At 37.2% G+C, this 26384-nt stretch overlaps 1 protein-coding gene and 1 long non-coding RNA gene across 3 annotated transcripts in view; one reads left to right on the top strand and one right to left on the bottom strand.

Moving 5' to 3' along the window:
- GAD1 (glutamate decarboxylase 1) overlaps nt 1–22838 on the top strand; it is a 32037-nt gene extending 9199 nt beyond the window's left edge. Inside the window, exons 5-17 of one of the 2 annotated variants that reach the window (XM_017838170.1) lie at nt 281–523; nt 3202–3292; nt 7756–7868; nt 9273–9388; nt 9491–9570; nt 9775–9829; nt 10893–11009; nt 11168–11232; nt 14540–14618; nt 16220–16369; nt 16613–16720; nt 17423–17512; nt 19113–22838. In XM_017838170.1, the coding sequence (XP_017693659.1) occupies nt 281–523; nt 3202–3292; nt 7756–7868; nt 9273–9388; nt 9491–9570; nt 9775–9829; nt 10893–11009; nt 11168–11232; nt 14540–14618; nt 16220–16369; nt 16613–16720; nt 17423–17512; nt 19113–19286 (1481 nt within the window). In that variant the 3' untranslated portion in view covers nt 19287–22838. The remainder of the gene's footprint in view (nt 1–280; nt 524–3201; nt 3293–7755; nt 7869–9272; nt 9389–9490; nt 9571–9774; nt 9830–10892; nt 11010–11167; nt 11233–14539; nt 14619–16219; nt 16370–16612; nt 16721–17422; nt 17513–19112) is intronic. The other variant, XR_001878555.1, reaches the window with a different exon arrangement.
- Nucleotides 3468–7661, bottom strand: LOC108508980. The gene is made up of 3 exons (XR_001878557.1): nt 6902–7661; nt 5494–5561; nt 3468–3820 (listed from the first exon to the last, which is right to left on the bottom strand). It is a non-coding gene; the product is annotated as an uncharacterized LOC108508980 (long non-coding RNA).
- Nucleotides 22839–26384: the final 3546 nt, after the last annotated feature.

Genomic DNA, 26384 nt, shown 5'->3' with positions numbered 1-26384 from the left:
CTTTCAGACCAAGGAAAGTGAATGCCTCGCACTGCATAGCATTAGCATTGCAGGGCAAACTTTTTGACAGAGGCACCTTGGAGGTGCCTCTGCTGTTGCCGTGGGTGACTTCGCATCACCCTTCCCTGCCGGGCCAGAGGGACTGGGAGCCTGCCTCACTGCAGCCAGGCTGCGCTGGGGCCACAGCTTCCAGGTCCTTGAAGGGCTTCAGGCAGCCGAGGCTGGTTCATTTCCGCTTCTCTTTCCCAAAGCAAATGGTGACAGCTGCTTTGCCCCACAGATTTGTTGCCCTCCAAGAATGGTGAGGAGCAGACCATGCAGTTCCTTCTGGAGGTTGTGGACATCCTCCTCAACTACGTGAGGAAAACATTTGACAGATCCACCAAAGTACTGGACTTCCACCACCCGCATCAGCTCCTGGAGGGCATGGAGGGCTTCAACCTGGAGCTTTCGGACAACCCTGAGTCCCTGGAGCAGATTCTGGTGGATTGCCGGGACACGCTGAAATACGGAGTGAGGACAGGTAGGTTTTTGCACACTACGTAAAGAGTCTCTCCTGGGACTTTTCTCAGGCTCGCGGTGAAGTGAGAGGGATTGAGCTCATGGAGGTAAACCCACATCCTCTCCACATGCGGGACCGTGCTTGCCCAGAGGCTTGGCTCCAGGGCTGTCTATGGGCGCTGAAAATGTCTCTGCTCAGAAACTTGAGTTACTGATGCTCCATCTGGAGCAACGGGTAGAGCTCCGCGCTGTTTTCAGAGCACAGAAACAAGTTTTTAAGACATAATCTCTTTCACTTGATGAAATGCGAGCTGTCTGTATCTCCGGGGAGCAATATCATTAGGTAAATGAGAGCATAAATGACACTGAATTTGCAGTTTTTCTTCTTTATGTTCATCAGACGTTTAATGAAAAAGAGACTGAAATCCTAGGAATCATCAATAAAGGAACCCTGTGGATTTCAGCCCATTACCCCGGAGCCCTGCCTGTCCAGGTCCTTCTGAATCAGACAGAAATACCGGTTTATAATCACTTCTTTTACTGAGTGAGCTGTAGCCAGGCTCCAGAGCAAAGTTAAGGCTCTTTCAGACTATCTGGCCTTTTACATCTGTATCCACGGAAATCTCTGCTGGCAACAAGCCCTGACTGCTGTACATACCCTAGCAGGTCAGGAACAGGAGTGATAACGGAGCAGGTGCCGTGTCTCCCCTCCCCAGTCTTGCTCAGATGTTTTGGGCCAGCTGCCCTCTTGAGCACCGCTCGGTTCAGCGCCCAGAGCGGGCGGTAGTTTCCCCCCGGAGCTGGAGTGGCGGGCGGCGGGAGCTCGTACAGGGAGGCTATTGCCTGGCGGTCTCTGGCTGGGCTGCTGCGAGCCATGGCTCCTGAAGGGCGAGGCGCAGCTTTTTGCGGCGGTTAGTTAGGCAGCTGTGAAAACCCAACGCAGTGCATTCAAGGAACAAAATCTTGAAACAGATGTGGCGGTTAGCGTCCTGTCTTTTTTTTCCTATTTACATGGTGGTTTGATTTACTCACAGGAGTCAGGAGCATACTTTGATTTTGTACCCTTAATCAAAGGGGAGCACATTTCGCTTCCAAAGGCGTGGGTTGTTGAACAGGTGACAACCAGCTAAGCTAGAGTGGCTGCGCTCTGTGTGCTTGCACCTTTACTCCGCTATCGATCGCCCCAGCATATCGAGCTACCTCCTCCCTTCCCCACAACCTCCCCTGGAGCTCTTGTGGGACCGGCAGGACCCGTCCCCGGGAGCTGAGAGGCAGGTATCGACCAGACATGAGCTCAGTTCAAAGCAGTACCTGGTGCAGCTTTAAAGAGCTGCTCCGACCGTATGAGGCCCAGAACACACGCCCTGGCTTCCCAGGCTCCCGGGGCTCACATTCTCTCTCCAGGCGAAGCTCCCTTTAAAGCCACCGGTGCTGAATTTGCAGCACAGCCTTAGGAGACCGTAGTCTCGCTAACAGCTTTGGGAGGTCAGGGAAATGTCGCTTAAGATAATTTCTCAGTCCGTGATGGCAAGGGAGAAAAGAGCTGATTTGTAAAGCAAACAGCTATGCCATGGTGGTATTTCTGGGCTCTAGCCCTGAGCCGCTGGCTCCCCGGGGCGAGAGCTGCCCGGGCACGGCGCACCCTCTTGGGGAATTGTCCCGATGTGGCAGCGCCGGCAGGCTCACGCCTCCGAAAGGTTCCTGCTGACATCGCTCGGAGCAGAATCACATTTACTTCTTCATGTCAAAAGATGCTGATTTTCCCAGTGTTGAGCCGAATGCGACGTGACAGGTCCCTCCAGACGTCGAGCGCTGACTCCCCTCTAGGGGGCTGTCCCTCGTGTGCTATCTGCGTGTCCTTTCCCAGAGAGCAGAGAGAAGGTTTAAATCATGACATCTCCCACCTCCCCTCAAAGCCCGTTATCAGGTGTTAGGAATTTCTTCGTTTCATGCTAGAAAAGTAGGCACTCGACATTATTGCTTATAAAAGTTGTTAAAACAACTCCGGCTGAAATAGAGGAATATTATTTACTTCGGCTCCACAGCAAATCCTTTGTTTAAGGAAGTGAATCCTAGCTTTTAAACCAAGTGGGCAAGGGACCGAGCTGAGGAGGTCTTGGAGGACCCTCTCACACCGCTGCAGCGGGTCGTGCCACGCTGGGACATTCCCGCCGAGACCCCGCGAACGCCGCTCCCGCGGCCCTGCAGCTCAGGAAGCGACTGGCTCCTTCGCACCCCTCCCTCACTCCTGCAGTCCCCGCTCTAGTGGCTCTTTCCTCATTCGAATGCAAATGGACCCAGCACCTGCAGATTGTTTCCGCCGAGGGTCCCCCACAGCGTAACTTCGCCCGAGTTCACAGCATGACCGAGGTCCAGAGGGGGTTCTGGAGATGGACTAACCTTGTGCAGGTCCCAGAGGTGTTTTACAGGCTCAGTCTGCTCTGAGGTTTTTATCTTAAATTTAAACTCTAATGATTCCATCCAGGAGCTCCCGCCACAGCGGTTTTTCAAGTTTGTAATAAGACATCTGTGAATGTTGGCTAAGGGTCTCCCCATAAGCAAGACTTGCTTTGAAAACTTTGCTGCAAGTGTTATGGCTGCAAAACCTGTCGTTTCTGTCGAATAGTTGGATGGTTTAAAACTGAAACCTGTGACACACCAGTGGAGTCTGTTCTAAATTGCTCTCAATTCTCATTCCAGGTCATCCTCGCTTTTTCAATCAGTTGTCCACAGGACTGGACATTATTGGCTTGGCTGGGGAGTGGCTGACATCAACTGCTAATACAAACATGTAAGCAGTGCCTCGTCAACAGCGTCTGTGAGTGGTGCTTACAGGGGCTGTGTGTATCATGGTACATATGTGTTGTCACAGACATGAATAATTTTCATATTTAGATGATGATTGTTGCATCTTCAATAAAACTGTCTCATGTTTTTCTTAATGTAGCAGTAATACAGTGAAAACAGTTATACAAAGCTGAACAATTTTACATTTCTGTTAAATAGAAATGCAAATATCCCACGGTAAGTAAAACATGATTATTCTAATATAATAACATGAAATTATTTTTTTTCTTTTGGACCAGTCTTCTTTATCTTTTTCTGTTTTGTTTTGTTTTTTTTTTTAAAGCTTTGTCTCTAGACTGAGTAATTCTACAACTATCCATGTGTTAACATTAGAATACAAAATATGTAAAGATTTATTGTTTTTTCTCCTGTTGACTTCAGAGATAGCAGGCTTGAGGCAACAGCTTCTCCCGTTTATGTGCTGGTAAAGAAATGGCTTCTGGGTGGCTTCAAGATGATTAAAAATGTAACACTGAAAAATAATTTGATGATAATGAAGAATTTAGTCTGAGAATAATAAATGGAAGTATAAAAAGGTAAAAATTAACATTTGAATGTAACAAATGATAAACTTTTCCTAATTTTTCTTGACCTCAAAATTAATGAAGACTGAAGGTCAACATAAGGTACATTTTTGCAACGAAGAGTGCAATGGAAAAAGCCCCCCACTAAACAAAAGAACCTTCTAGTCAGTTTTTGTTTAAATTTTGATTTCTATATGCTCAAAAATGTGATGGGACTCCAAAGGCTGCTCTCTTTTAGTCCTATATGGGATGTGTTTTAACTCTAAAGTTACCTCTGTTTTGGGTAGTTCGTTGCTAATTCTGTGTCGGAACACAGAAAATGTATCTGCAGATTGGAAAGGAACAGTATTTTCACTGGCCTATCCATGAGTACATGATTTCTTAAATATACCTGATTGCTAGCAGTTCTATGTAGATTATGAACTGTACCTGTTTTGTGACATCAGCAATAAAGAACACCTAGGGTGCTCCAGTCAAAACCAGCCCGCTCTTTGTAATAATCATCTGATTTAGTTCTCTGTTTGGTAAAAATTAGTATGAGACATTCAGATTTAAAAGCTAATTGGAAAGAAAATCTAGCAACATATATTTTGATTGTTAAATGAGTAGTGTGAAATGCTTTACAGGGCTTTTAAATGCCTTTTTAAACAGCACAATTAAAAGTGAAAGAAATTCCGATCACATTTCTAAAAGAAAACTTTGCTTAACAGTTGTTTCTCTGTGACAAAAATGTACTTCTGAGTACCCCTTTCCCTTTGACTAACTTACTTGTCCCAGTTTATTTATCATTTTGTAAGCAGTGAAATTACACAAATTTGATAGGACACAACCGAATTCGGTTCTGTGTCAGACTGTGACAGGTTTAGGAAATATTGCCAACGGTATTAAGAACATTGCACTCATTCATTCACTTCTTAAAGAGTAACTCTTCTTTTAATTGAGGTTGCTTTTTCCTTTTGGTTGCTTATTTCCTTTTCCTAGTAAATGCAAAATAATACATTGTTCTCTTTTTTCAGCAAAACAAGGTCAACATGGTGTGCTTTCAAATAACAGTAATTGCAAGTAAGGCTAAAGCAAGATGCTTGTAAAATATGATTCAAAGAACTGACAGAGAAGGTTGTTAAAAATAGCCAAAATCATCTCTGTGAGCTCTGGGAAACATACTATTTGTTTTGAACAATGGTCCAGCACACAAGAGCTGGTTTTGACCTTTACCTAGAAACTGTTCTAACCTATTTCAGCTACATAAACACGTAACACACAAGTGACAGTAGCACTGAATTATGGCAGAGAAGGTTTTCCATTTGCTGTTTTTTCTTTGCTGCAGATAAACAATACTTAAAATATTTAAGAACAATTAAAAATAAGTTTTCTTTTGCAGATGCGTTTTGAATAATCAAAACTCACTTAAAAATTTTAATTATCATTAGAAAATATTACTTAAATGTCATTATGAAGATAATATATAAAATTAAACATAATAAGCTTCCCTTATTGACTTGGACATAATGCATTGATGTGCTATTCATAGCACTAATCATGAGACCTTCAGGGTGGAAATTTCAGAAACTGCCATTATTCATCTAGTTCTAGGGTTCTGCAGTACAAGGCATTCTCTCACCATGCAGCAGCCAACTGGGTTAGAAAGCAATAGTATTATCTGGAAGTTCTCTTTGTGCCCACTGTTAGCTGGAACATGAGAATTATATTGGTGTTTTCAGTATTATGCATATATGCTTATGAAAATACAGCATAGAAAATCGATGTACAATGCTTTATGCTTATTCTCAGAATGCTTTTTACATACTGGCAAACAGGAGAACAGGTAGCTAGAATGATTTGGTCTGATAAAGTGATTTGCTCTTTAGATGAGAGCAGAATTAAACCAGCACTGACTTCTATCAAAAAAAAAGCCATACATTTATTCTATTAGTAAAAATCTGACACTTGGGACTGTTCTAGTTAATTCATAGAAGTGCCTGTGAAGGTTGTAGAAACATCTAGCGAGCATTTTTTGTCAAGAGATTGATTCTGAAGTTGGATCACCCCTTCTAAGCCAAACACAGTTTTTGGGTTTAACTGAATTTTTCAAAATCATTTAAGTTTAAAACAAGCAAGTTTGAGTGAACTTTAGCAAGATGTGATTTGTAAAATCACAGCCATCATCTAATACAGCTGCACTGGCTTTGTAATTTATAATCATCTGCACTCTTTTATTTCTTGTCAGTTTTTGGAAAATCAGAAAATAATTACAGAATAAAATAAGCAAATACTATTTTACTTGTATTTGCGTATATTAAAATTCCTCTTGTGAAGACTTGATATTTTATATACAAAAAACTTGCTTAATATTATATATTTTTTTACAAGCCTATAAGTCTTCTGGAAATTATGTAGGGATCAGTGTGCAAGATCTCAGGACAAAACTCAAAATTTAAAATATTTAAAGTATTTAAAATATTTAAACCTGTGGGGAAAAAATTCATATTGACTTAAACATATCTTTTATTGAATTACAGTGATCTATGCTCTGCCGAGTTCCTGTTGACTTCAGTTGATCATTCTACCTAAATAAAGATTGGAGTATGTTCTAGTCTTGCAGTGCTTAAAACCAAACCAAACCAAAAACCCCCACTGTTAGCAGACACTGGTTCATTAATTTTTTCTATTTGTAAATAATGGCAGCACCCAAACTTCAGATCAGTGTTCAGCTGTCTCTGGCAGTTCTAATGATAACAAAAGCAAAATAAGTAGTGTTTTGGCTTCTGGAAATAGCAATTACAACAATTAAAGAAATTACAAGTGTTTAATCTTAAAGGAATTTTTAAAAATGGTGGTGGTGTTTCTCTAATGGACTAAGGACACACAAGGATTAAAGAAAAAATTAACTGTTTAAGTAACCAGTGTAGCTGTAAACAAAACACAAGCTTTTTCAGACACTTGTTTTCTTCTTAATATCACCTGCCTGCTTCAAGTCTGCCATACTTATTCTTAAAATATCATTTTGGTATTAAAGAGACAACACATACATTTTGATGAAATTATTCAAGTGGAAGACATCAGTCAAATCTGAAGTGTCAGGATGTCATACTCTTACAGACTCCTTTGGAAATCATAAGTTGATTGTTTTGTTTCTCTCTGCTTCCTTTTTTCCCCTTTTTTTTTTCTCCCATACAGAGCAAGCAGAGTTTGTTTACAGCTGTAGCAATTTATCCATGTACCTTGATCACCAAAAGTGGTTGTATGGCTGTCACTTTCCATCCATGTATCTGACTGTGACATCAGGGCATACCAGGCTATGTTATGGTTTTTTCCCTCATTAAGTGGATACAGTAGTTGACTGCTGACTCGGTTTCGGTAATTGGTAATTAGAAAATCATCATTTATAATTACTCTTGACAGTTATTGATCACACTGTATTGTAGAAATAAGTTGTCCTTGGAGATCATCAACAAAATAAATCCACATAATTAATTGTACTTAGACTTTGAAACCCTAGCTCAATACTTCTAATTATGGTTGTGTTTAGCTCAGTGAAGTTCACCGTTTTCATAAAGATTTGGAAGTATGTTATTCCACAAGTGTGGAACTGGCACTTTGGGAAACTATGTTTTACACAGTCTTGTACAGCAGTCAGCAGGCTATGATGATGAACATTAGGTCTTACCTTCACTATATAGAAATCTGCAACTAATACTGCAGTTTTTATTCACCAGTACTGTTTTCCTGAGGATTTTTTCTTGGGTAAAGGTTGCAGTATCAGGACCCCAATTTATAGGAAAACCTAGAGCATTTACAAAGAATCATAGACTGAGAGTTTATTGTGTGTTTTTAGAATTTGTATCTGATTTTATTTGTTTGTTTATTTAATTTATCCATGCAGGTTTACCTATGAAATTGCCCCTGTTTTTGTCCTCATGGAACAAATAACACTTCGAAAGATGAGAGAGATTATTGGATGGTCAAGTAAAGATGGTGATGGAATATTCTCACCTGGTGAGTTTTTCTTCTCTGTTTTTATGGTTTGACTAAAACTTCAGAAGGTAAAATAAACTGTCTGAATATTCAGACTATCTGCAACACAAAGCAATGAGTCAGTTATTTAGAAGTAGGAATGTTTTGTTTAAACGTCTCACAGAAAAGCTGGGGAAAAATTACCTCAGAATATGGCTACGTATTATGGCTGGTCAACATTTTAAGACTTGATTAGGAGTGCTGGTACATAGTTGGGCATTTAAACAGTCCTTTTGTGTGCTTCATTTCTGGAGATGCTGAGCAATCACAGTTCTTGCTGACCAATAGTTCTTGAAAATCATGTGCTGACTTCTTTGGTGGACAGCGAGGATTTGCGCTCACAGTCAGGAAAAGACTGCGGTGTCACTTTCTGGGACATATTGTCTGGGATATAAACTGACTGGATTCACAAGTGTGATTCCAGTATAAAGACCAAGATAAAGTGTCTTCCCATGAAAGTGACATAAAGGCAGTGAGCAGTGACAGAAATGACTGATGATAAGCCATGTAGAAGTCCTGAGCCAATGTGTGGACAACATGGGCACCCAGCAGAATTCCATTTGCTGGGTTTGGCATGAGGGGACACCATCCTGTTGCAGAGGATAAAGGACAACACCACCTCCATTTGAAACAGCCCACATAAAGTCTAGGAATGCACACTTGCTTGATGTCCAGTCCTATCTACTAGAAAAATACAGATCTTTCTCAGTGTTCTCATCAGTAAGAAATGTTAGAAGGTGATGTTGTCCTAGACTTATGGATGAGATTGATCTTCCTAAAGCTTGAGGTCTGCATCAAAGAACTGACCTAATTGTTGAGGGCCATTTTTAACAGCAAGCCAAGAGAAATAGGTGTTTTCTCTCAATTCAAATTCTCCAAAAGTAAGTGTCAAAATACATTAGCTGAATTACAGGCTGTGAAGTGCCTTTCCCATAACTGACCCTAAGGAAGTTTACAATAACTAGCTCAGCTGTAGAAATGTACCTTTAAGCCATCTCCTTCTACGTCTACAGTAAGATGGGATATATCCATCCAATATGTGACGTTTCTCCAACCTCACACAAGTTGATAAGTTCCTGTTGTTCTTGCTAACAAGAAGTTGACATGCAAAAGAGGCACAATGAAAGCTAAACTTTTTCAGAATGTGTTAGAAAATGTTAGCAATTGAAAGAGATGACAAATAGGAAATTCTGACTATCACTATGACTTTCCAGAGGGTCTGTCCTATGCTGTTTAGACAGATGCCTGTGCGTTTCAGAAATATACTTCTTCATAGTTCACTGCCACTTTCACTGCATTATGCAAATGAGACTTGTATGTCTTTGGTATAATATGCATTTTTTTCATTATCATGATTTTATTATTCATTCATTTATTCATTCACAGGAGGAGCTATCTCCAACATGTACAGCATAATGGCTGCACGTTACAAGTATTTCCCTGAAGTCAAAACGAAAGGCATGGCTGCAGTCCCTAAGCTGGTTCTCTTTACCTCAGAGCATGTGAGCTTAATACACTGCTAATTCTTAATTTATTGATGTATGTTGTTAAAATACTTCATCATTAAACCACCATCCCGTTTAATGTTCATATGTTTGCTGCAGAGTCACTACTCAATAAAGAAAGCTGGAGCTGCACTTGGATTTGGAACAGACAATGTGATTTTGATAAAATGCAATGAAAGGTAGGGTGAATGCTAAGGGTTTGATAGATTAAATGTGTTCATCTGTTAAATTTTTTGTATTGTGTTTAAGGACTGATTCAGTACAGTGTGTCAAGTTACTAATGGCCTGTTGAGAAAATCCTATTAAAGTATTTCAGCTGTAGGTAGTATTTCCATATGCATTCTTTAATTTTCTTTGTCTTTCTGTTTCTATGATAATTACAGAGGCAAAATAATACCAGCTGATTTGGAGGCAAAAATTCTGGAAGCAAAACAAAAGGTTTGTGCTCTTAAAAATTAGTCCTTAAATGCTTGGCCTAGTAAAATTACTCCTTCCTTTGAAGCCTGAGGGCTGACATTAAAGAACACATTATAATGAGATATAAATGTCATCATAATATTTTCAGATGCTTAATTATACATTTATGTATTGTTTAGCGAATTATCTATATGTCTTGCTAAGCTTTCCATTTTCTGTTTAAAAACAAAGTATTTTTAACTCTTGAACCACATCCATATTTCATGTCTTTAAAAAATAACTTTCTGTGGAAATATATGGAAAAAAGCATGAGAACACAAAACTAAAGCTACTTTTGTCCAAAATTTAAAGTTTAGCCAAAACCATTAAAAATTCTATAGAACTCCAAAAAAATCATATAGATTTCATGTGTGAGGCTGCAGGGTTGGTAAATATAGCCAGTTAGCTTAATTTTTTTATACATTAATTATTATTTCTTGAATCATTGTAGTGAAAAATCCATTAATTTTGTACAAAGCAACTGAAGTTAGAGCAATCTAGATTATTAATTTTTTATTTCTTGACTTCCTTACATTTGAGCACTCTATGAAATTGGAGTTCACATTTATTTCATTTAAGTCAAAATTGTCTTTCTTTCATCTGATAGTTCCACATTTATTGCTTTTGTTTTGGATTCCTTTGTTCTGTTTATTAGTAGATAAGGACTAAAGGAACAATTTCAGGCCTTCAAATCACAACTTACAGATCACATTTAATTAATTTTCCCTTATACTGCTGTAAAAGTCACAACTTTACTGGGCTATTGCTAGTCTTTTAACATCGTTTGAATCTCCTCACTGAAAAAGATTAGACAAAATAATATTCTTTATCTTCTAACTAGTTAATTTTGTGAAGTCACAATACAATAAACACAGAGTTTGTTCTTACCATGTATATGATTAGTTTCTACTGTAGCTTGTGTGTACCTTTCACATGGGAAGAAAAGGCAGGAAAATGAGATAACAAAGTTTCTGATATTATTTTCCCTTTTTTTTTTCCTGAAAGAGGTTGGCATTTATATTTAATATTTTTATTTTTATTGTAGGGATACGTTCCTCTTTTTGTAAATGCAACTGCAGGCACAACAGTATATGGAGCCTTTGATCCAATACAGGAGATTGCAGATATATGTGAAAAATACAACCTCTGGCTCCATGTAGATGTAAGTAACTAAAAAAGTGCTGCTATTCAGGCAAAAAGGGATTTTTTTTACATGTGTTTTTTCTTGAATTAAAATATTTATTACTAGATTCTGATTAATCTTATATATGTTGAGCTTTTTCAAAAAAATGAGTCTTTTCTTTTTTCTGTCTCTTCCAGGCTGCCTGGGGAGGTGGACTCTTAATGTCCCGAAAGCATCGTCATAAATTGAATGGAATAGAAAGGTACTACATGGTGCTTATTTGTAATACTGTTATGCAAGTACCTTCATAAGGTACATGACACTTCACGAATTCATGAAAATATTAATTTGCTACATTAAGGAATTTAAATTAAACAAAAGCAAGACAGACAGGAAAGGTTTAGACTGTGAAGATTGAAACAATACTACAGAAGTGATGTACTATTGTGTGAAAGGTAAGTTTTCAGCTGATTTGAAGGGGGATAAGGATATTACTTGGCAAAAAGAAAGGGAAATTGTTCTGTGCGTATCTTTGAAGGGATCATAAGTCTGGGAAAGGATGAAGAAGGATTTGAGTTAAAAATGAAGTGGGAGAACTAGACAATCTCTGAAATGTAGGGCTTTGAGAATAGCAGTGATAAATGAGGAATCCAGGGAAGGTGTTTGAGCATGGATACTCATGATGGGAAGCCATGACATGATGGGAACTTGTAAAGGTTCTCTCCTGAAAGATGTTTGCAGTTTTTTCAGAAAATAATGAGTATTTTCTGCCTGAAAATGAGTGTTCTGTAAATGAAAGGTTTTTTATATATATATTTATATATATACAAAAAAATACTTTTTTTTTTTTTAAATACAACAATGAGAGGAACACAGGGAGACTGAATTAGTAGCAATTTTTAGGGGCACGTTTCAGTACCTATAAAGCTGGAAAAGACTACGATAGCTGATACTTTTCTGCTGTGCCAGGGAGAAGACTGAGGTCATTTACAGGGGGGCCAGAAAGGGTCATTGATACTCACCATGTCTGAGAGCACAGGGGCCTCTGAGTTACATGAAACAAGCAGGAAACTCTTTTAGAGGCCAGAGTGAAGAATGCAGAAAAGAGCACACGGGTGTCCCCAAGTACATAAGCCAGATTATCAAGATGCCCACTGAGACCAGAAGCCAATCTTTAATAGATAATTGATTGAACCCAATTTAAAGAGACAAAGCATTTGTGTTGGTAGTGATGGCAGAGTGAAAGTATGACTCTCTCACTGGCCCTTACAATTCAGACTCAGTAGTCATTCCAGGTGTAGCCTTTGGCACAGTTGTTCCCATATGGAGTGATGACAAGCCTGTAGAAGATACTATGTTTATAACCCCATGGGTGTCTCTAGCTTTCCTCTGAAACTGCTCTATCATGAAATGCTGTCCATCTGAATAGAAATCAGAAAAGCAATGAAGAACCAGAAACTTGTTTTCCATCATTGCAGTTATCAGACTCCAGGGAATCAAAAAATATTTGAAGCAAGCTCTACCCATGTACTCTTAAATTAGCACCAAATTGCTTCCTTGAGTCAACTGTACTGAATGTGAGCACCACATAAAGGTGTAAAATGAGTACAGTGAGTAAGGCTCTTCCTTAGGGAAAACAGCCTTTCCTGGTGTTGGGCATCTCAGACAGTAAGTGAAGAATAAATACAATGTAAGGAATTGTGTACAGAAGGACTGGCAGCAGAACCATGCAGACCCTTCTGTCACAGAGATGGCAGGGTGTGGTGTGGCAGGAGTACTCTGAAGTAGCAGAATCCTATCAACCTCTGCCCAGTCCAATTTGCGAGTCACTCATGGCAACATGTCTAGTATAAGGCCAGCATTGTGAAATAATTTTCTTAAGGTACATAGGTTTGGTCATAGGAGTTTGGCACACCTCTTTTGACCTGAGGTCAACCCAGAGGTGCTAATTAAGGCTTTAATTTTCAGTAAATAGAGAAGGCAGCAGGCCATGATGCGTGAAATTATTTCTTTCCTAGTCAGTTATACGGATCTTCAAACACGGGATGGGGCCCACGTGTACTGTGTAATTGCCTGTCATGAGCCCCAGCTGGGGTCTGTTGCTAACACTCAGGTCATACTTGGCCTGCTTGCAGACATTGGCATGAAGGACTGGCATGCTGCCATGGTACAGAGCTGGGATTGCCTGTGGTAGGATAGCCTCTGGCTGGCTGGCTGCACTGAGGAGAGTGACATCTTCATGTTAAAATAAACCTAATGCTCCTTGCGAAGAGTGACTTAAAATTGTCTTTGTTTGGAACCCTGAACGTTAAATAAATGTGCTAAACTGAAGACATGGTGTTTTTAAAATGGAAATCAGCTGTTAGATAAATTCATGTTTCTTGATTACTCTATCTGAACTATTAGTGAAGTTTTTTGAAAGATAAGTGCCTCCTAAGTCTGAGCTATGTATCTGCTGGTTTGCACCACATAAGCAGGAGATTTTAGAGGGATGGTGAGCTGCCCAGGTACAGCACAGCCTGCAATGTTCTTTTGACTGAGGGGTGCTGCAGTTTAACCTAGCGCAGACAGAGGTTGGAATCGTATCTAGAAATTAATGGTCCTCATAGTGGGGTGAAGATATCATTGTGTTGCTCAAAATGGAGGAACCGTGGTTATATCTGTGTCCTCTGAGAGCAAGGTGTAGAAGAGGAGGAAATACCTTTTAATTTTCTTTCAACCACATTGTAAGAATACATGAATAGTCTGTGAAATACCATTATGTGATTTCCTTCTGTGGAAAATGCAGTGAATCAAGGGGACATTTGGCAATTAATTACTTAGGGCAAAGAGGTCAATAAATGTGCAATGTTGGCGCATTTGTTTTAGCATCATCATTAAGCCGTCTAGGATAGTATGTTAAAAATACAGAACATCTCTTGTGTTTGACTAGTAAATTAGGGGATCTTGTGCATTCACTTGTGTTTACACATAAAAAGTTTTAAGCTTTACATACAGAATATTAGGATTCTGATGTAAAGTTTTAGAGCCTTTCAGCAGTCCATGGACTCAACAAGCTAGAGCTGTGGCTCTAGCTGGGAAAGCAGATAAGCATGGAGAGTGTCTTTTCATTTGCTTGCTAGTTTTCCAGCAGCTGTTCAACAAAGAACTGTATTCTCCCAGAATCCATATTAGTCCCTTAATTCTCTGCCACCCCTGCTTTCCCCATCAGTACCTTGAAATGAGAGAACACATCAAACTGGTTTTGTTATTTTTGTTAGTCCTATTTCTGGAAGTGGAGTCTTCTGGTGGAGATGTTACTGTATCAGCTAATAATCTGATACTAATTAGCTGATATTAGTAATAATATAAACTAATCATAAGTCTGACATTGCAATGTTAACGCAAAAAAATTCCTTTCCTGGACAGCATAGCTGGGAAAGAAGACACTTGAGACAGTAATAACCTCCATACTGATTCATCATGGTCAAAACTCCATATATTTCCAGCTGAAAGCAGAAAACAAAGGTGACTGCTTCAGGTTAAGTTTCTGAATTCCAGACCTATCTGAATGTGTAATTTTTTTGCAGAGCCAACTCAGTCACTTGGAATCCACACAAGATGATGGGAGTGTTGTTACAATGTTCTGCCATTCTTGTCCGGGAGAAGGTCTGCCTTATATTTAATAATTAAACATTTAAAAAAAAAGAAAAGTAAATACCAAGCCCTACTTTTTCAGAGGGTATTGCAAAATCCATTTAATTTCAAAACTTTATTTGGAAGGAATAATTGTGTGGATTTACATTGTGTTTAGGTAGTTGTTTTATCTTTCCTGGATTTTGGGGGCTTTTTTTGGTTAAAGCTGTAGGCAATATGGATCAGATCTTTAGCTGTTGGGTCTTTGCTTATTCTAATAAAAATAATAGAGCCACGCTAATATACTTCATCTGAGTACCTACCCTGCTGTTTCTACGATATACTGAACATACACCTTTGGTCTCAGTACTTGGTAACAGTCTAAACTTCTTAGATAAAAAACAACTCTTTTACCTTACATAGTGGTTTAAAAGTTTCTCAGTTCTGTTGAAAAGAAAGCATGCTGCTTTTATTATGACTCTCTCTATATTTTTAGGGCTTTCATCTAGATTCATTGTTGTCATCAATGAAAGCAAAACCAGTGTCTTATTTCTCTTAAGCAATAAGTATTTTCCTTAAACGATAAAAAAAAGAAGTCATATTATCTGTGGATAGGACTAATTATACTGTTTACTAATTTCTGGCATGTCAATTGCTGCTAGAAGAGTTTAGTTGAAGAAGTCATCCCTGTGTATAGAACTAGCATGGAAGAGTTGTGAGTTCCAGCCCTAGGTCTGCCATTGCTCTTCCAGTCGATCCATCTCTAAAGTGAAGACTGCAGCACTTATTTCCCTCTATAAAACACATCTACTGGAGAGAAGCACTAGCCTTTGTTTAGTGGCATGCATGCTTATTGTGCTAGCTATTGCAGGATTTTGGCAAGAGTTCTTGTCTTATATGAGAATTTTGATAGGTGTTTTTGTATTTATCAGACAAACTAGTGTTCTTTGAGCTTTCTCCAAAAAACACCAATAAACCCTAAAGGAGATGCAAACCATTTTAGAAATGTCATATGTGTAAGATTTCTGTGAAACATACAGGAATTTGATCCTCTGTGTTTCCTTCAGCAATTTTTACCAGTAATCCATAGATTTCTATTGGTCTGTGAGCCATATTTATTTGTAAGCAAAGAATGTCTGATTTAGGTAATTTGTACCTATATTTGTCACTTGTGTTAAGTGTCATAAAGCTAGACAATATACAAAGTTGAAACCTTCAATTCAGTTTTTTCATTTCATTTTGTTTGCCTGTTGCACTGAGAGACCACAGCTGTATTCTAGTGTGTAATTTAATAAATTAGAAATTTAAGTGTTAAGAACATAGCCTTTGAAGTGCACAAAGCTAATATCACAAACTAAGTATCCAAATTAATCTGAGAATGTTTTTAATCTGAGGTGTGGGTGTGTAGGTATGAAAAACCATATGATCTCTCAGGGATATCTAAGAGAATCACCTTAGCTTATGAAATTATTTTTATGTCTCGAGTTTACAAAACAAAGTCAGTATGTTATAATATGTCCCATTAAAGAACAATTCTTCTGTTTAAGTTTGAAATACTTTTTTATACATTATTGATGTACACAGTTTCTTATGTACATATGCTATGTAAGTCATATACATGTTTTTCATTACAGGGTATACTTCAAGGCTGCAATCAAATGTGTGCAGGCTACCTCTTCCAGCCGGACAAACAGTATGATGTTTCCTATGACACTGGAGATAAGGCAATACAGTGTGGTAGACATGTGGATATTTTCAAATTCTGGTTGATGTGGAAAGCAAAGGTAAATAACAAAAGTTGATCTCAAAAACCAGAAATGTATTTATTTAATTTATAAGTCTCAAGTGGAGGTCACATTTAGTCACTTTTGTGGTATTGATTAACTGTATTTTTAAATTACAAGAAATAATACTGCTAAATGTTTTCTGACTGAAAGTATTTAAAAGTGAAGTCTATCTGAAAAGATGATTGCTTCAGAAGAGAAAAAATAACCATATGATTAATGCTTTCTTTCTTTTTTAAACAGGGTACAGTAGGATTCGAAAATCAGATCAACAAATGCCTGGAGCTGGCAGAATATCTCTACACTAAAATCAAAAACAGAGAAGAATTTGAGATGGTTTTTGAAGGGGAGGTAAGTTTTCTTTTATGTATGTAGGAAGCAAATCTGGATGGAATTTCAAAAACAGTCTTCACATTTCTCACAGTTCGTCAAGCCAGCTATGCAAAACTGCTTATTTCCTAAAGAACTATATGACTATTGGCATCTGGGCATTTTTTTGGCTAAATGCATGTGGTTTTGTACCACAAATGTCAGTTTTATCTTCTCTTCTTCTCTTCTGCAAAGAACTTCTCAGGTTAGGGCATGAAGTACCTTAATACAATCTACTCATGCTGAGATTCCACATTATTACATACATAACCGAGAATCTGCTCTTCTGCTGTATGTTCTGTTGCTAGTGCCACTGCATAAACCCTTGGTTGATAGAATATACTTCATCTCTACATTTGCTAAGAAAAGGAAAATTGAGTTGCTTCTGTTGTGATCCTGGAAAGTAGTTCCTCATGAAACTTCATGAAGGTGAAAAGCATTTGCACTTCATTAATGCCCTAAATATTGCAAGTAGGACAATGTATAGGGAATATAACACAACAGATGCAAGCAGCAGAACTGCAATCCATTTCTTTCAGTTTAACATGCAGAACTGAGAAAGTCAATACTATATTTTGTCTTTCATGCCTGTGCTAAAATACACTACTGAGGAGCCTTTAGCATGGGATTGACCTCTATTGTTGGGTTTTTTCCAATTGATCATGTGTTTGATTCTTTTTGCAGCCAGAGCATACAAATGTATGTTTTTGGTATATTCCTCCAAGTCTCAGGGGCGTGCCAGACTCTGATGAGAGAAGAGAAAAGTTACACAGGGTATGTGTCTTTTGCTAAATATAAAAATATAACCTAATCTTTCAACCCAAAGTAGTCTATTTATTAAAAATAATATATCTGTGTGTGGGCAAATATTACAAATGCTGAGATATCATTTCTCCATTGCTCATCATGACCTTGATATTTGCTCACTTCTGTCTCCTATTTATACTGAGGCTGAAGTCATGTTTTCTCTATAGAACCAGGTACAGAACATGCTCAGTTATTCTTTGATCTGTATCACTTCTGTGCTCGCAAGTGTTACAAATCTTCAAAAAGCAGCTAGGCCTAAAGACATTGCAGTCTTGTTTGGATAGGGCAGCATACCAGCAAGAGAAACAGAAGGGTACATATTTAAAAGTGCTTGGACAAGTAAAGCACATGGAAACCTGTATGTCCTCCTCAGGTCTTTATTTGGATTTTAAATGACAATGCATTAATGTGTTTCAGTGAAAATCAATACCCTTTGGAGGACCTTGTTATAAATGTGTTAGAAGAAGTGAAAGAGGGAAGCGAAGGCATCATAAAAGCATCACCAGGAAAAGTATCCTGTTACTTAGGACTTGAGGGAAGCAAAATACATTAATTCTGTAGTAGTATTTTAGACAGACAGAAGTGAAATGAAGTACATTCAGGAGACAAAAGAATAATTTTATAGGTATCAGAAGTAATTGCTCTTTTGTGTATGTGTTAGGGAAGAGAGAAAAATGGGCAAACTTGGGAGGTTTTGTAGAGGATTTTAAATCTGTACCACACTGGGGAAAGAGAACAGAAGAGAACAGAGATTCCTGGGTCAGCCCAATGGCATGTAAGATAAAAAAGTTGCCAAAAAAACCAGAGAATAGAGGAAGATTGAGGTAAAAGGTATGAAGTGGCAAGAGGGATAAAATGTTTTACTTGACCCTGTTAAGTGTTAGAGGACATCATAAAGTTTCCTACAAAACAGCAAAACAGCTGATCTTGGCTGGCAGAGAGTAGAGCAGGAGAAAGAAGGTCTGGATGGAAAAACTAGGCTTAGAAAATACCAAGTATTAAGACCGTCAGAACATTGTTCCTTGTAACCTAAAGCGAGGAAGTAAGATTGTGGTAAATGCAAAGTACTGCAAAACTACTGGAAGGTTTCCATGGCTTATGTTAGTAGAAAATATTCTTTATGATATAGATCTTGTTGAAAAATTTCTATTGTTGTCCCCTTCACACAAATTGCTTTGAGAATACTCATAATATCCATTACCTTCAAAAAGGTCTGGAGTAGGTTTTCATACAGAGGCAGAAAACATTTCTTCATAACAAAATCTTTAGCACAAAGAAACAATGTGTATATTTAATAGATAAAATTATTACATAGTGAATACTCTAAGATGTTATTAGTCTGTTAATCAAAAAGATGGATATAATTGTTGTCAATTTTCCTTTAAATATCCAATCCTACATATTTAGTTTATCAAGCTTCTTCTGTTACAGATGTTTTTAATAAAAATTAGTGCCTTTTTTGGCAGTCAATTTATTTTTTCTGAATTAAGAAATGCTGTGACATACAAAGAAAAAACAAATTTTTCTTTTTTCTTTCTCTCTTTTTTTTTTTTTCTCAATGATAAAGGTGGCACCGAAAATCAAGGCACTGATGATGGAGTCAGGTACTACCATGGTTGGATATCAGCCTCAGGGCGATAAAGTCAACTTCTTCCGAATGGTCATCTCCAACCCAGCAGCAACTAAGTCTGACATTGACTTCCTCATTGAGGAAATAGAGAGGTTGGGGCAGGAGCTGTAGTACAGTGGTTTAATTATTTATTTCTCTAATTCACTGTTTTCCAGCACTGGCTATTTTTTTAACCCAGTTCTGCAGAACATGTTTTAAGGAAATTCTCTTTCTGTAAATTCCAATCTCCTAAGACATACTTAAACGAAACAATAGGCTACTGAAATATATATGTATTGGTAGATCACATTACTGAGGGAAAATGTATTATCTTGAAGTTGAAGTACTATTGACTCTTACATTGGTCTTGTTTATTGTAGTCAGCAGGAAATTAATAAGTACTAAAATAGCAAACTAAGAACTCTGCACAGTATATATGTACAGTATAAATAAATATATATAATTATATATATACATACATATATAAAAAAAGTGGTTATAAGCTTAGATCTAAGCCACAGCATGTTTTCCACTTTAAGAGAATTAACTTTTCCTTCAACAACTATTTATGTGGATAATGTGCTACAAGTTTTTCTGCCAGACAGAAATAGACATATAGAAACATTTCTAAAATGTAGATTCTTAGGAGCTAAAGAAAATGTATAACAGTATTAAATCTTATTGTTGGTGCTTTTCTCACGTACAAAACAGCAATCTCTGACAGCACCTTTGAGTAAGATAGTTGTATTTGCCCTTTAGTGTCAAATCAGGGGATAATAGTAGCAGAGTCATTGTAACAGGTATATTATTGCTGTATTTTTAGAGGTCAATTTGTGTAGATTGTGTACATTATTGTTAAATGAATTTGTGTAAAAGGATTTAAATGTAATAGTTTTACAGCAAGATAACTGTTGAATTGTAGGTATCTGAAATATTTGCTTATTTATATGCAGAGATTTACCATGCTGAAAAGTTGTCTTGTATTTTCTTCCATTTGTAATGTAACCTATTTATATATTATTGAGGTTCTAAATAATGTTTATGGTATTTCAGTGTCTTTGTGAGCCAAAGAAAAAATACAAAAATATTAGTTGACACTCATTTAAATCCTAGTGCCCTTAAAATAATATCTTACAGATAATTTTACTGAAGATAAGGAATTCTGACATTGTGTATAGACTGTCAAATTATGAAATCCCTTTAATCTATTAGAAATATTAGAATTTTCAGTTTTATTTATTGTAATGTCAGTGTTCTGAATGCTTTTCTAGTGAATATTGGTTGCTAACCAAGGCCCCTGTTTTTGAGTTTTATTTCAGGACTGATCTCTATGACCATTTTAACTGAATTTGGTGGGACTTTTAGCCAGCATCATTCTTTTATTGAAATGGAATTTACTGTCTGTTTGGAACTTATAAGACCCAAAAATAATGTCAGTATCTTTGACTACAGCTAGCTTGTCCCAACATTTCCAATTGGCTAGGCTTTTCAAATTATAGAGACCAGATTCATCAGCAGCTTGTTCAATTTTAATCACTAGATAATCAATACTACCAAGTGGAAAAGTCCATACTGGAAGCAGAGTAATGGAACAAAATGGAGATTCAATAATTCTCTGTCTACTGAGTTACTGTCATGGTGATAAATGGAATATGCTAATTTCAAGTGTTTTCATACATGATTCTGTGGCTATCTTCTATGCAAGCCAGTAATTAATTGCTTTTTCTCCCACCCCTCCACCTCAGTAACAAAATTAAATTATTTTACTAATGTTCAATGAAATGCAGTCATGCTATGCAGTCTTCACAGCCTCTCTGGCCCCATCAGTCCTGTGGAAGGACAGCTACAGCCAGGAGAGATTTCCATCCTGCAGGTCCCACTGGTTGTCTTCTGAGGATCCTGTCTCGCGTTTTTGGCTGTGTTTGCACAGAGAGAAGCAGCTGTTATGGTAAATGCCGTATCGTATAGCACAGCCTTTCTAGCTTTTCATAGGGCTATTGCTTATTCCTCTTCCATAACCTTCTGCAAAATCTTTTCTTGAAATTGAGTTGAATCTAAAAATTATTATTAGTTTTTCACTGTCCTTTAGATTCATGAGTATGACTTTCAAAATAGTATCTACATTGTTCTTTTTATGTCATTGAACCCTAGTAACCTTACTGGTACAGTATTTCTTTCATTAGGTTATTTTCCTCAAGACAGTGTAGTTGGTCTCTTGCCTTCTTGATCGTAAACCTCAATATTCCTCAATTATAACCCTATTATCTGACCTCTGTATTCAATACTTAATATTTCTTGATGTAAGCATCCATGTTGCATGACCTGAGGCCTGCAGTACAGAAGTAGTCAGCAAGAACATCGACTTCAGCAGTTAGGAAACTTCCGTAATAGTAAATGCCATTCTTTATAGCTACCAGATATTCATCAAAACTAGACAATCTCTCATTATAGCTGTTTTTAGAGTACAGAAGAAATATATCACATTTTGATTTACAGACTTCTGCCTGAAATCTGGTCTCTGTCACAGTTTTATGTTGTTCAAAAGGCAGCTACAGAAGGCCTTGAACAGTTCTGTGACATAATCAGCAATAGATCTAGAGCTCTTCAGTACATATATAATGTTTTGCTCACTAAAATTTCTGCTTCTTCATTTAATGGAGTATTTTGTGTTTTGAAGGTCAAAAATCAGAGGTTCTACCTATTGCTCTTGATGGTTTGCAGCTAAGTGGGAATAATGGAGCTCCTCCTGCCTGTTTTGGAAGTGAGACAGTTAATGAAGGGGTATTTTCTCCAAAGACAGGGGACTTAAATTTATCTTCCTACTGTCTGCATTTTATCTTGCCTTTCTGCAGTGTTGTGTCCTGACACAGGTGACCACAATTAGATTTTTTGCAAAGCTTTTAATTCTAATATCAGATTCTGGAGAGTACCATGTTCCACAGGCACTGGGCTCATATTAATTAGTGACTTGGTGAGCTGATTTAGCAGAGCAGTTATAGTCAGTGAGAAAACTCATCTGTTTTCTTCTTAGTAGGTAATTTCCATCTGAGTAATATACCACAGCTTCTCAGACTAAAGTTTACCTGGAATTTTCCTGCTTTTTAATCCGTACACTATTGACCGTGAGAGATCAGGATGTATGGATATACAGAAGTATTGACTAATTCAAAGCATTGCAATTCCAGGTGAGTAACTTTGTTTTTCTGAGGTTTAAAATATACTCTAAGGTAGCAATTTTGTCTTTAAAAATCACATGGACATCACCATAAATTTGTGTGGGTGAATTCAGATCAAATAAACAATAGGCAAGATCTTAGCTGAACATGTAGCTGCAGTGCTTATTAACTCACATAATTTTTGAAAAGACTGACCATTGGATAAAAATGAACAGCAGCTGTTGATTTTGAATAAGAAAAGTTCTGATTGTGGAATTAAAGGTGGTTTTTAGAGAAGATAGTTAAATTATGTCATTCACAGCAGACTAACAGAACCAGGGGCCTTGGGAATAACCCAGGATTTTAAAATAATTGTTGACTTAGATCATACTCTGTTTTTTGAATGGTGACAAATATGAAGAGATTTTTTAAACAGAATCTCTGTTTTGTGGTTTAAGAAATGTTACAGTTATAAAGAAGTTATGCAATGCACTTTTAATTTTTCAATAAAAGTTGATCTTAAAACTGACTAATTTGTCTCATATAATTTTTGTGAGCTCTTTTGTTTCCTTAAGAATATGAGACAAAAGCCACACAACGTCATCCCTCACATTAAAGATAGTAAGGCAAATGCTTACTATTTAATTTTAATTGTGAATTGAATGTGAGCTTATACCAACACAGACTGAGGAAGAGCCACAAGCACAGAACCTTGGTCAGTTTGAACAGCACTATTGAGACATTAGTACTGTGTATAACATGAAAATGGTGATCAAAAATCTTGGATTCTAGACCATATTTGGGGTAACCTGCCATTCTCTTATGTGAGATAAAATATTTTTAATTATTTTTTTTTGTATACCAAATATATTGAAAAATAAGAGTACATTTTGAATTAATAAAATTATAATTGTTTTATTATATAGACAAATTCTGATTAATTGGTGCTTTATGCAGTATCCATAGAACTGTCATTGATTTTTACAGCATGTAACAAATTTGATTTTGATTGCTTTAGAGTAGGATGAGCATCCCTCCTGTAGCATGAGTTTTTTTAAGAAAATTTTTCTTTCCAAGTTAAAAATTTTAAGTAGCAAATGATTCATGAAGAAAATATATGCTGCAAAGAAACTTATTAAGTCAATTAGTGTAGCATGCAAATGGTATAATGTAAAGCACTAAAAATCGTGGAAGATGGTTGTGTTGTGTGAGCATTAAGGAATGTTCAGGTTATGCACAGACTGTTCAATGAAGTGGTAGGATCAAACAAGAGTTTTTGTAGTTAGGTACAGCTCACTATGGTCAACAGAATTACACCTGTCTGAATTTCTCCAGTAGGGTTTTATAACTTGCAAATTGTGACAATTATGCTTAGGGTGATGACACATGAATTGGGAGTACTGCTTGCTCAAGAACAGCAGCTAAGCTAGTGAAGAGATGAGAAGACACAAGCATTCCATGAAAGCAAAGGTTAAAAGGAAGGATGGCTGCACAATATGGAAGCATTTGTGTTTCCTTAGGTCATTTGAAAGAATCAGACTTCTGGACAAAGCAAAATTAAAATTTTGGTTAGAAGAGAAGATGCAAGCAGAAGTTTTTAAGTAGACCTGGTAAAGAAAGAAAAAAGTTTCGGTTCTCTGTTTTAATAGATCTATCTACTGAGGAAAAATGGTGCATTGTTCAGTAATGATGATAACAGAAAAGTCTGAAGATAAAGTATTACAGACCTTGATTTATTTCTGCTATTTATAAGGTAATCTGTTCAGCATCTGAATGTAATTATTTCAGATAAGTGTACTTTGTATGTGTATTTGTGAGTGTATTTATATTTCTTGATATGAGAAGAACATGTGTATGCATTTACATACTCAGCGTGTGTCAGATGTTTGCACGGTGTTGACTGTTTTGTGTACCTTTTTTCAGGACATCTGCAAAGATTCTTGAAATATAACATTAAACAACTATACGATGAAGAAAATAGTAAATTATTTTCCCTTACCTTTGAAAGTATGTGTGTGTGTTGTATATTTATATGAATGATTAAATCTCTGTCATGTGAAATCCTTAAATTATATACCTTTTAACAGGACAGCAGTCTGGTTTATTTAAGAACAATTGTTTGAGACAGGAACTACTCAAGAAAAAATTTGGCCTTGTTTTATGTGGAAAGGTGTTGTGTCATGACAGTGTGAGCAAAAAATATGTAAGATCAATGCAGGTGGTGGGAAATGGAGAAAAACTAAGTTTAACATCAATAAAGCTTAGAAAAAATGTCACTACAAGTAAAATCAACAAATGTAAATACAATTACTTTAATTTAGATGTACAGAAGCCTATCATCTGTGACCACAATGAAAGCTGTTTTGAAGTAGTGTCTGCTTGGTCTGACATCAAGAGTTTTGATTATGCTGGTGTATAAATCAAGCATATTGGCCTTCCAAAAAATAGAAACTCAAATGCTAGCTTTAAACTGGACAGGTGAAACTGTCTCTAAAAAAGCGAAGTGAGAAAAGGTATAAGACATTTCTCATTGTGTCATTTATATCACCTAAAGATTGCACATATTATAAATTACATTCACTGTTTAACATATTGCCTTATTAGGACTTTCCATGGGCCTCAGCAAAAAAGGTCGTTAATCTCAATTAAGCTTCTTTGTTTTCTTATGGGAAGCTTTCCTGCAGGGTAACACTTCCATTTGTTCTTGTGGGCATAGGGCCAGTCTTACCACTAGATTGTAAGTGATGAAGTCTTTATTTCCATTGCTTTGAAGTTTTCTACGGTTCCTTGTTGCACTGTCCAGCTACGAGCATCCCCTGAAGACGAGGCCCTTATTGACCGTCTCTTTCAGGTAATTCACTCTCCTGCCACATGCACAGCTCTGACAATCACTAAACACACTAACACACCTCTTGATTATCTAAAGGAGTGCAGCTTCACTGGGCAGCGGAGTGAGACCTCCATACGCTGGGTTTAACAGTGCTGAACCAAAGAACCACAGGTTTGATTACAGCAGGATTTCTCATTTCTGGGAAAAAAATGACTTTAACTAATTCATTGTAACTGCTGCCAGTAGGTATGTTGCTGCAATAACTTGGTGTGTTCACTTATCTCAGTCGCACTTCAAATGTATATTACTTTTACCTGACTATCTTATGTTTCAGGGGTATTATATTTCTTTATACTGTTTTGCATCATCATGGCTCTTCAATTATTCTACATATTTTTCAAGAAGAGGTGTGGGGGTTTTTTCACACTACAAAAGAATCAAGTTTAGTTTCCCTGCTGTAAACACTCCATATCAGTGAGTAGTTGTTGCTGTTTTTAGTCAGTCATAGCGAATGTAATTATTCTGTAGGCATAAATTAAATACCAGGTTTATCTTAACAGTATAATGCAATGCATATTCTCTTGTCTTTCCAAGCATCTTTTCCAAGCCTGTCTTTTTGCAAGATATGATGTGAAGTCCCAGATTGCTAATTGTGACCTGGCTCCCTGGCAGTGAGAACTGTAATTGCCATCAGACAGTTCCCTCTGCTTTCTGAAGTGAGTTCATGCAGACTGATTGCAGCATTAGAGCTTGTATTGCAGTTCAAAGGAAACCTAACAAAATTTTTTCCTTTTGAATACATCAACATTACTCTAAAGAAAGCTACTAGGCCAGTAATTGCTACAATTTTCCTTTCCCAAAAGCCTAGGGTTTTTTTTCCTCCCAGAAATTCTGTGACTGCAATGTAAATAATTATGCTTAGCTATTGTTGAATGACTTAAGAACTCATGTTAATTTTCTATATATAATGCTGCTATAATTGTACAATTACTGCTGTACTGGAAGCAGGCCAGAGGTGGAGTAGAGGTTCTCAGGGGAGTTTGAAGTCTCTCTCATTTACACTGTAGCTCAGACCAGAGCTGTTTCCATTAAGCTGGCAAAGTGGCCAAAAGAAAGAACTGAAATCACTGCATTATGTTATAGAGACTTGGTTGGATTCTCAGAAAAATGAACATGCCTTGAATTTACAACGGGAACACCTCTTCCCCTCATCTTTTAGCAAAGACATGTAATTAAAAGAGCTTT

This window comes from Lepidothrix coronata, unplaced genomic scaffold, assembly GCF_001604755.1.
Source record: "Lepidothrix coronata isolate B3197 unplaced genomic scaffold, Lepidothrix_coronata-1.0 Scaffold7, whole genome shotgun sequence".
NCBI lineage: Eukaryota > Metazoa > Chordata > Aves > Passeriformes > Pipridae > Lepidothrix > Lepidothrix coronata.
Note: the sequence above shows the minus strand (reverse complement) of the source record. Positions and strands in the feature narration are given on the sequence as shown.